This window comes from Pelophylax lessonae (assembly GCF_965119305.1).
Source record: "Pelophylax lessonae genome assembly, contig: HAP1_SCAFFOLD_464, whole genome shotgun sequence".
Classification (NCBI taxonomy): Eukaryota; Metazoa; Chordata; class Amphibia; order Anura; family Ranidae; genus Pelophylax; species Pelophylax lessonae.
The window spans coordinates 1-11,487 of record NW_028119880.1 but is presented as its reverse complement, the minus strand read 5'-3'; the positions used below and the strand labels follow the sequence as shown (position 1 = coordinate 11,487).

Sequence of the window (11,487 nt, the reverse complement as noted above, 5' to 3'; positions counted from 1 at the left end):
GAGGCGGAGAGGAGAGGAGGAGGAGAGGCGAGGAGGCGGGAGGGAAGGAGGAGGGGAGGAGGTGGGGAGGCGGAGGGGAGGCAGGGGAGAGCTGATTGGACAATAATCACTAAGCTCCGCCCAGGAGGATCACAGCATTGACTCTTCTAGTGATTATTTCATATAAAATTGGATGGAGGGAGGGGCAGCAGATCCCCTCGTGGGCGGAGCCAGTCCCATGCGTCAGGTGGGTGGAGCTTAATCTATGCGGGGGAAGAGCAGGAATCCGCTGAAGACGCTGCTGCTGACGTCTTTGCTGGCGATTTTGCGGCTCTTGGCGTCGGTCTCGATCCAGACCTGGTCGTTGCGGTTGAGGTTGAGGACGGCTCCTCCGGAGTTGACCTGGTTGCGGTTGTTGGCGTTTCGGTCGCAGAAGCTGAGCAGTTTCTTGGCGTTGGTGGCGCCCATTTTTGCCCAGATGTGGAGGCAGAGATCTCCGGTGGAGACGACCTGGAAGGTGAAGTAATAGTAGCCGGGCTCCGCACAGAGGAAGCGCCCCGAGGTGCCATCATAGACCCCCTCCTGGTTGGTTAGGATCTCCCCGAACAGCAGCGTGTTCTCCTTCAAGCCGGTGTAGACCGCCGAGAAAGCCGGCCGCCGCTGGTTCCTGCCATCCGCCATCGCTCCTTTGGATCCAGGTAGGCCGGGCTCTCCTGGAGGTCCTGGGGGCCCTTCTGGACCCTTGTATCCTATAGAGCCAGGCTCCCCTGGGGCCCCGGGGTCTCCAGCATCACCTTTCCTCGTTGTAAGTCCAGAAAGTCGTCCGCCGTCCCCTAAAGGAGGAAAAAGAGGAAATGTTGGGGGACTGAGGAAGGCGAAGTCCAATCATCGATCAACTCCACCCTCTGTATGACCAGCTAAGGACAGCCCATGAGGATGTCACCTGACACAGGAGCCAATTCTAAAACGAACCCCACCTACTTCTATGACTCCACGCCCTACCACAACTCCTCCTACTTCTATACCTCCCCCTCTTACCCCGACTCCTCCTACTTCTATACCTCCACCTCTAACCCCAACTCCTCCTACTTCTATACCTCCACATCAAACCCAACTCCTCCTACTTCTATAACCTCCCCCTCTTACCCCAACTCCTCCTACTTCTATACCTCCACATCAAACCCCAACTCCTCCTACTTCTATACCTCCCCCTCTTACCCCAACTCCTCCTACTTCTATACCTCCCCCTCTTACCCCAACTCCTCCTACTTCTATACCTCCCCTTCTTACCTCAACTCCTCCTACTTCTGATACCTCCCCTTCTTACCTCAACTCCTCCTACTTCTATATCTCCACCTCCTACCCCAACTCCACTCACTTCTATAATTCCACCTCCTACCCCAACTCCTCCTACTTCTATACCTCCCCCTCTTACCCCAACTCCTCCTACTTGCTATACCTCCACATCTAACCTCAACTCCTCCTACTTCTATACCTCCCCCTCTTACCCCAACTCCTCCTACTTCTATACCTCCACATCAAACCCCAACTCCTCCTACTTCTATACCTCCCCCTCTTACCCAACTCCTCCTACTTCTATACCTCCACCTCTAACCCCAACTCCTCCTACTTCTATACCTCCACATCAAACCCCAACTCCTCCTACTTCTATACCTCCCCCTCTTACCCAACTCCTCCTACTTCTATATCTCCCCCTCTTACCCCAACTCCTCCTACTTCTATACCTCCCCTTCTTACCTCAACTCCTCCTACTTCTATATCTCCACCTCCTACCCCATCTCCACTCACTTCTATAATTCCACCTCCTACCCCAACTCCTCCTACTTCTATACCTCCCCTCTTACCCCAAGTCCTCCTACTTCTATACCTCCACATCTAACCTCAACTCCTCCTACTTCTTTAACCCCACCTCCTACCCCTACTCCTCCTACTTCTATACCTCCCCCTCTTACCCCAACTCCTCCTACTTCTATACCTCCACCTCTAACCCCAAACTCCTCCTACTTCTATACCTCCCCCTCTTACGCCAACTCCTCCTACTTCTATACCTCCCCCTCTTACCCCAACTCCTCCTACTTCTATACCTCCACCTCTAACCCCAACTCCTCCTACTTATATACCCCCCTCTTACCCCAACTCCTCCTACTTCTATAACTCCACCTCTAACCTCAACTCCTCCTACTTCTATACCCCCCCTCTTACCCCGACTCCTCCTACTTCTATACCCCCCCCTCTTACCCCAACTCCTCCTACTTCTATACCTCCCCCTCTTACCCCAACTCCTTCGACTTCTATACCTCCACTTCTAACCCCAACTCCTCCTACTTCTATACCTCCACCTCCTACCCCAACTCCTCCTACTTCTATACCTCCACCTCCTACCCCAACTCCTCCCTACATCTATACCTCCACCTCCTACCCCAACTCCTCCCTACTTCTATACCTCCACCTCTAACCCCAACTCCTCCTACTTCTATACCTCCACTTCTAACCCCAACTCCTCCTACTTCTATACCTCCACCTCTAACCCCAACTCCTCCTACTTCTATTTCTCCACCTTCTACCCCAACTCCACCGACTTCTATATCTCCACCTCTTACCCCAACTCCTCCTACTTCTATAACTCCACCTCTTACCCCAACTCCTCTACTTCTATAACTCCACCTCTACCACCCAACTCCTCCTACTCTATACCTCCACCTCTAACCCCAACTCCTCCTACTTCTCTATAACTCCACCTCTAACCCCAACTCCTCCACTTCTATAACTCCACCTCTACCCAGACTCCTTCTGCTTCTATAACTCCACCTCTTACCCCAACTCCACCTACTTCTATATCTCCACCTCTTACCCCAACTCCTCCTACTTCTATAACTCCACCTCTAACCCCAACTCCTTCTGCTTCTATAACTCCACCTCTTACCCCAACTCCTCCTACTTCTATACCCCCCTCTTACCCCAACTCCTCCTACTTCTATACCTCCACCTTCTACCCCACTCCTCCTACTTCTATACCTCCACCTCCTACCCCAACTCCTCCTACTCTATACCTCCACCTCCTACCCCAACTCCTCCTACTTCTATACCTCCACCTCTAACCCCAACTCCTCCTACTTCTATACCTCCACCTCTTACCCCAACTCCTCCTACTTCTATTTCTCCACCTTCTACCCCAACTCCTCCTACTTCTATACCTCCCCATCTCACCCCAACTCCTCCTACTTCTATACCTCCACCTCCTACCCCTACTCCTCCTACTTCTATAACTCCACCTCTAACCTCAACTCCTCCTACTTCTATACCCCCCCTCTTACCCCAACTCCTCCTACTTCTATACCTCCACTTCTAACCCCAACTCCTCCTACTTCTATACCTCCACCTCTTACCCCAACTCCTCCTACTTCTATAACTCCACCTCGTTCCCCAACTCCTCCTACTTCTATAACTCCACCTCTTACCCCAACTCCTCCTACCTCTATACCTCCACCTCTCACCCCAACTCCTCCTACTTCTATAACTCCACCTCGTTCCCCAACTCCTCCTACTTTTATACCTCCACCTCCTACCCCAACTCCTCCTACTTCTATATCTCCACCTCTTACCCCAACTCCTCCTACTTCTATACCTCCACCTCTAACCCCAACTCCTCCTACTTCTATACCTCCCCATCTTACCCCGACTCCTCCTACTTCTATACCTCCACCTCCTACCCCAACTCCTCCTACTTCTATATCTCCACCTCTTACCCCAACTCCTCCTACTTCTATAACTCCACCTCTAACCCCAACTCCTCCTACTTCTTTAACTCCACCTCTTACCCCAACTCCTCCTACTTCTATACCCCCCTCTTACCCCAACTCCTCCTACTTCTATACCTCCACCTCCTACCCCAACTCCTCCTACTTCTATATCTCCACCTCTAACCCCAACTCCTCCTACTTCTATACCTCCACCTCTTACCCCAACTCCTCCTACTTCTATATCTCCACCTCTCACCCCAACTCCTCCTACTCTTATATCTCCACCTCTCACCCCAACTCCTCCTACTTTATATCTCCACCTCTAACCCCAACTCCTCCTACTTCTTTAACTCCACCTCTTACCCCCAACTCCTCCTACTTCTATACCCCCCTCTTACCCCAACTCCTCCTACTTCTATACTCCACCTCCTACCCCAACTCCTCCTACTTCTATATCTCCACCTCTAACCCCAACTCCTCCTACTTCTATACCTCAACCTCTTACCCCAACTCCTCCTACTCTTATATCTCCACCTCTACCCCAACTCCACCTACTTCCATATCTCCACCTCCTACCCCCAACTCCTCCTACTCTTATATCTCCACCTCTAACCCCAACTCCTCCTACTTCTATACCTCCACCTCTAACCCCAACTCCTCCTACTTCTATAACTCCACCTCTTACCCCAACTCCTCCTACTTCTATATCTCCACCTCTTACTCTAACTCCTCCCTACTTCTATATCTCCACCTCTTACCCCAACTCCTCCTACTTCTATACCCCCCTCTTACCCCAACTCCTCCTACTTCTATACCTCCACCTCTATCCCCAACTCCTCCTACTTCTATACCTCCACCTCCTACCCCCCACTCCTCCTACTTCTATACTTCCACCTCCTACCCCAACTCCTCCTACTTCTATACCTCCACCTCCTACCCCCCACTCCTCCTACTTCTATACCTCCACCTCTTACCCCAACTCCTCCTACTTCTATACCTCCACCTCTAACCCCAACTCCTCCTACTTCTATACCTCCACCTCTAACCCCAACTCCTCCTACTTCTATATCTCCACCTCTAACCCCAACTCCTCCTACTTCTATATCTCCACCTCTAACCCCAACTCCTCCTACTTCTATAATTCCTCCTCTTACCCCAACTCCTCCTACTTCTATAATTCCTCCTCTTACCCCAACTCCTCCTACTTCTATAATTCCTCCTCTTACCCCAACTCCTCCTACTTCTATAATTCCTCCTCTTACCCCAACTCCTCCTACTTCTATAATTCCTCCTCTTACCCCAACTCCTCCTACTTCTATATCTCCACCTCTCACCCCAACTCCTCCTTCTTCTGTAACTCCACCTCTTTGTGATGGGGCAGCTAGGATATCTGATATCTATGTTCAAGACTGGGAGGAAGCGTATATGACAGAAGCCCACAAACACTGTGTGGGGGTTACACTCTAACCCCCAACTCCTCCTTCTTCTATAACCTCCACCTCTTACCCCAACTCCTCCTACTTCTATATCTCCACTTCTTACCCCAACTCCTCCTACTTCTATATCTCCACCTCTTACCCCAACTCCTCCTTCTTCTATAACCTCCACCTCCTACCCCAACTCCTCCTACTTCTATATCTCCACTTCTTACCCCAACTCCTCCTTCTTCTATACCTCCACCTCTTACCCCAACTCCTCCTACTTCTATACCTCCACCTCTTACCCCAACTCCTCCTACTTCTATACCTCCACCTCCTACCCCAACTCCTCCTACTTCTATATCTCCATCTCTTACCCCAACTCCTCCTACTTCTATAACCTCCACCTCCTACCCCAACTCCTCCTTCTTCTATAACCTCCACCTCTTACCCCAACTCCTCCTACTTCTATACCTCCACCTCCTACCCCAACTCCTCCTACTTCTATACCTCCACCTCTAACCCCAACTCCTCCTACTTCTATACCTCCACCTCTTACCCCAACTCCTCCTACTTCTATTTCTCCACCTTCTACCCCAACTCCTCCTACTTCTATACCTCCACCTCCTACCCCTACTCCTCCTACTTCTATAACTCCACCTCTAATCTCAACTCCTCCTACTTCTATACCCCCCCTCTTACCCCAACTCCTCCTACTTCTATACCTCCACTTCTAACCCCAACTCCTCCTACTTCTATACCTCCACCTCTTACCCCATCTCCTCCTACTTCTATAACTCCACCTCGTTCCCCAACTCCTCCTACTTCTATAACTCCACCTCTTACCCCAACTCCTCCTACCTCTATACCTCCACCTCTCACCCCAACTCCTCCTACTTCTATAACTCCACCTCGTTCCCCAACTCCTCCTACTTTTATACCTCCACCTCCTACTCCAACTCCTCCTACTTCTATATCTCCACCTCTTACCCCAACTCCTCCTACTTCTATACCTCCACCTCTAACCCCAACTCCTCCTACTTCTATACCTCCCCATCTTACCCCGACTCCTCCTACTTCTATACCTCCACCTCCTACCCCAACTCCTCCTACTTCTATATCTCCACCTCTTACCCCAACTCCTCCTACTTCTATAACTCCACCTCTAACCCCAACTCCTCCTACTTCTTTAACTCCACCTCTTACCCCAACTCCTCCTACTTCTATACCCCCCTCTTACCCCAACTGCTCCTACTTCTATACCTCCACCTCCTACCCCAACTCCTCCTACTTCTATATCTCCACCTCTAACCCCAACTCCTCCTACTTCTATACCTCCACCTCTTACCCCAACTCCTCCTACTTCTATATCTCCACCTCTCACCCCAACTCCTCCTACTCTTATATCTCCACCTCTTACCCCAACTCCACCTACTTCCATATCTCCACCTCCTACCCCCAACTCCTCCTACTCTTATATCTCCACCTCTAACCCCAACTCCTCCTACTTCTATACCTCCACCTCTAACCCCAAATCCTCCTACTTCTATATCTCCACCTCTTACCCCAACTCCTCCTACTTCTATATCTCCACCTCTTACCCCAACTCCTCCTACTTCTATATCTCCACCTCTTACCCCAACTCCTCCTACTTCTATATCTCCACCTCTTACTCCAACTCCTCCTACTTCTATATCTCCACCTCTTACCCCAACTCCTCCTACCTCTATACCCCCCTCTTACCCCAACTCCTCCTACTTCTATACCTCCACCTCTATCCCCAACTCCTCCTACTTCTATACCTCCACCTCCTACCCCCCACTCCTCCTACTTCTATACCTCCACCTCCTACCCCAACTCCTCCTACTTCTATACCTCCACCTCCTACCCCCCACTCCTCCTACTTCTATACCTCCACCTCTTACCCCAACTCCTCCTACTTCTATACCTCCACCTCTTACCCCAACTCCTCCTACTTCTATACCTCCACCTCTAACCCCAACTCCTCCTACTTCTATACCTCCACCTCTAACCCCAACTCCTCCTACTTCTATATCTCCACCTCTAACCCCAACTCCTCCTACTTCTATAATTCCTCCTCTTACCCCAACTCCTCCTACTTCTATAATTCCTCCTCTTACCCCAACTCCTCCTACTTCTATATCTCCACCTCTAACCCCAACTCCTCCTACTTCTATAATTCCTCCTCTTACCCAACTCCTCCTACTTCTATAATTCCTCCTCTTACCCCAACTCCTCCTACTTCTATATCTCCACCTCTTACCCCAACTCCTCCTACTTCTATAATTCCTCCTCTTACCCCTATTCCGCCTACTTCTATACCTCCACCTCTCACCCCAACTCCTCCTTCTTCTGTAACTCCACCTCTTTGTGATGGGGCAGCTAGGATATCTGATATCTATGTTCAAGACTGGGAGGAAGCGGTATATTGACAGAAGCCCACAAACACTGTGTGGGGGTTACACTCTAACCCCCAACTCCTCCTTCTTCTATAACCTCCACCTCTTACCCCAACTCCTCCTACTTCTATATCTCCACTTCTTACCCCAACTCCTCCTACTTCTATATCTCCACCTCTTACCCCAACTCCTCCTACTTCTATAACCTCCACCTCTTACCCCAACTCCACCTACTTCTATATCTCCACTTCTTACCCCAACTCCTCCTACTTCTATATCTCCACTTCTTACCCCAACTCCTCCTACTTCTATAACCTCCACCTCCTACCCCAACTCCTCCTACTTCTATATCTCCACTTCTTACCCCAACTCCTCCTACTTCTATAACCTCCACCTCCTACCCCAACTCCTCCTACTTCTATATCTCCACTTCTTACCCCAACTCCTCCTACTTCTATAACCTCCACCTCTTACCCCAACTCCTCCTACTTCTATAACCTCCACCTCTTACCCCAACTCCTCCTACTTCTATATCTCCACTTCTTACCCCAACTCCTCCTACTTCTATATCTCCACCTCTTACACCAACTCCTCCTACTTCTATAACCTCCACCTCCTACCCCAACTCCTCCTACTTCTATATCTCCACTTCTTACCCCAACTCCTCCTTCTTCTATAACCTCCACCTCCTACCCCAACTCCTCCTACTTCTATATCTCCACCTCTTACCCCAACTCCTCCTTCTTCTATAACCTCCACCTCTTACCCCAACTCCTCCTACTTCTATACCTCCACCTCCTACCCCAACTCCTCCTACTTCTATACCTCCACCTCTAACCCCAACTCCTCCTACTTCTATACCTCCACCTCTTACCCCAACTCCTCCTACTTCTATAACCTCCACCTCCTACCCCAACTCCTCCTACTTCTATATCTCCACTTCTTACCCCAACTCCTCCTACTTCTATACCTCCACCTCTTACCCCAACTCCTCCTTCTTCTATAACCTCCACCTCCTACCCCAACTCCTCCTACTTCTATATCTCCACTTCTTACCCCAACTCCTCCTACTTCTATACCTCCACTTCTTACCCCAACTCCTCCTACTTCTATACCTCCACCTCTTACCCCAACTCCACCTACTTCTATACCTCCACTTCTTACCCTAACTCCTCCTACTTCTATACCTCCACCTCTTACCCCAACTCCTCCTTCTTCTATAACCTCCACCTCTTACCCCAACTCCACCTACTTCTATATCTCCACTTCTTACCCTAACTCCTCCTACTTCTATATCTCCACCTCTTACCCCAACTCCTCCTTCTTCTATAACCTCCACCTCTTACCCCAACTCCTCCTACTTCTATACCTCCACCTCTTACCCCAACTCCACCTACTTCTATATCTCCACTTCTTACCCTAACTCCTCCTACTTCTATATCTCCACCTCCTACCCCAACTCCTCCTTCTTCTATAACCTCCACCTCCTACCCCAACTCCTCCTACTTCTATATCTCCACTTCTTACCCTAACTCCTCCTACTTCTATAACTCCGCCTCTTATCTCAACTCCATCTACTGCTATAACTCCACCCCCTACCCCAACTCCTCCTACTTCTATATCTCCACCTCTTACCCCAACTCCTCCTACTTCTATACCTCCACCTCTTACCCCAACTCCTCCTACTTCTATACCTCCACCTCCTACCCCAACTCCTCCTACTTCTATATCTCCACCTCTAACCCCAACTCCTCCTACTTCTATACCTCCACCTCTTACCCCAACTCCTCCTACTTCTATATCTCCACCTCTCACCCCAACTCCTCCTACTCTTATATCTCCACCTCTTACCCCAACTCCACCTACTTCCATATCTCCACCTCCTACCCCCAACTCCTCCTACTCTTATATCTCCACCTCTAACCCCAACTCCTCCTACTTCTATACCTCCACCTCTAACCCCAAATCCTCCTACTTCTATATCTCCACCTCTTACTCCAACTCCTCCTACTTCTATATCTCCACCTCTTACCCCAACTCCTCCTACCTCTATACCCCCCTCTTACCCCAACTCCTCCTACTTCTATACCTCCACCTCTATCCCCAACTCCTCCTACTTCTATACCTCCACCTCCTACCCCCCACTCCTCCTACTTCTATACCTCCACCTCCTACCCCAACTCCTCCTACTTCTATACCTCCACCTCCTACCCCCCACTCCTCCTACTTCTATACCTCCACCTCTTACCCCAACTCCTCCTACTTCTATACCTCCACCTCTTACCCCAACTCCTCCTACTTCTATACCTCCACCTCTAACCCCAACTCCTCCTACTTCTATACCTCCACCTCTAACCCCAACTCCTCCTACTTCTATATCTCCACCTCTAACCCCAACTCCTCCTACTTCTATAATTCCTCCTCTTACCCCAACTCCTCCTACTTCTATAATTCCTCCTCTTACCCCAACTCCTCCTACTTCTATAATTCCTCCTCTTACCCCAACTCCTCCTACTTCTATATCTCCACCTCTAACCCCAACTCCTCCTACTTCTATAATTCCTCCTCTTACCCCAACTCCTCCTACTTCTATAATTCCTCCTCTTACCCCAACTCCTCCTACTTCTATATCTCCACCTCTTACCCCAACTCCTCCTACTTCTATAATTCCTCCTCTTACCCCTATTCCGCCTACTTCTATACCTCCACCTCTCACCCCAACTCCTCCTTCTTCTGTAACTCCACCTCTTTGTGATGGGGCAGCTAGGATATCTGATATCTATGTTCAAGACTGGGAGGAAGCGGTATATTGACAGAAGCCCACAAACACTGTGTGGGGGTTACACTCTAACCCCCAACTCCTCCTTCTTCTATAACCTCCACCTCTTACCCCAACTCCTCCTACTTCTATATCTCCACTTCTTACCCCAACTCCTCCTACTTCTATATCTCCACCTCTTACCCCAACTCCTCCTTCTTCTATAACCTCCACCTCCTACCCCAACTCCTCCTACTTCTATATCTCCACTTCTTACCCCAACTCCTCCTTCTTCTATAACCTCCACCTCCTACCCCAACTCCTCCTACTTCTATATCTCCACTTCTTACCCCAACTCCTCCTTCTTCTATAACCTCCACCTCCTACCCCAACTCCTCCTACTTCTATATCTCCACCTCTTACCCCAACTCCTCCTTCTTCTATAACCTCCACCTCTTACCCCAACTCCTCCTACTTCTATACCTCCACCTCCTACCCCAACTCCTCCTACTTCTATACCTCCACCTCTAACCCCAACTCCTCCTACTTCTATACCTCCACCTCTTACCCCAACTCCTCCTACTTCTATAACCTCCACCTCCTACCCCAACTCCTCCTACTTCTATACCTCCACCTCTAACCCCAACTCCTCCTACTTCTATACCTCCACCTCTTACCCCAACTCCTCCTACTTCTATAACCTCCACCTCCTACCCCAACTCCTCCTACTTCTATAACCTCCACCTCTTACCCCAACTCCTCCTTCTTCTATAACCTCCACCTCTTACCCCAACTCCTCCTACTTCTATACCTCCACCTCCTACCCCAACTCCTCCTACTTCTATACCTCCACCTCTAACCCCAACTCCTCCTACTTCTATACCTCCACTTCTTACCCCAACTCCTCCTACTTCTATACCTCCACCTCTTACCCCAACTCCTCCTACTTCTATAACCTCCACCTCCTACCCCAACTCCTCCTACTTCTATAATCTCCACTTCTTACCCCAACTCCTCCTACTTCTATACCTCCACCTCTTACCCCAACTCCACCTACTTCTATACCTCCACTTCTTACCCTAACTCCTCCTACTTCTATACCTCCACCTCTTACCCCAACTCCTCCTTCTTCTATAACCTCCACCTCTTAC

General features: G+C 49.9%; 1 protein-coding gene across 1 annotated transcript; it reads right to left on the bottom strand.

Annotated features, from left to right (window-relative positions):
* Positions 1-222: 222 nt before the first annotated feature.
* LOC309543875 (complement C1q subcomponent subunit A-like) lies at positions 223-812 on the bottom strand (the record flags this gene model as incomplete). The annotated part of the gene is made up of 1 exon (XM_082276293.1): positions 223-812. A coding segment is annotated over one exon (575 nt), but the record flags the coding sequence as incomplete, so codon positions are not given.
* Between the last annotated feature and the right edge of the window lie 10,675 nt (positions 813-11,487).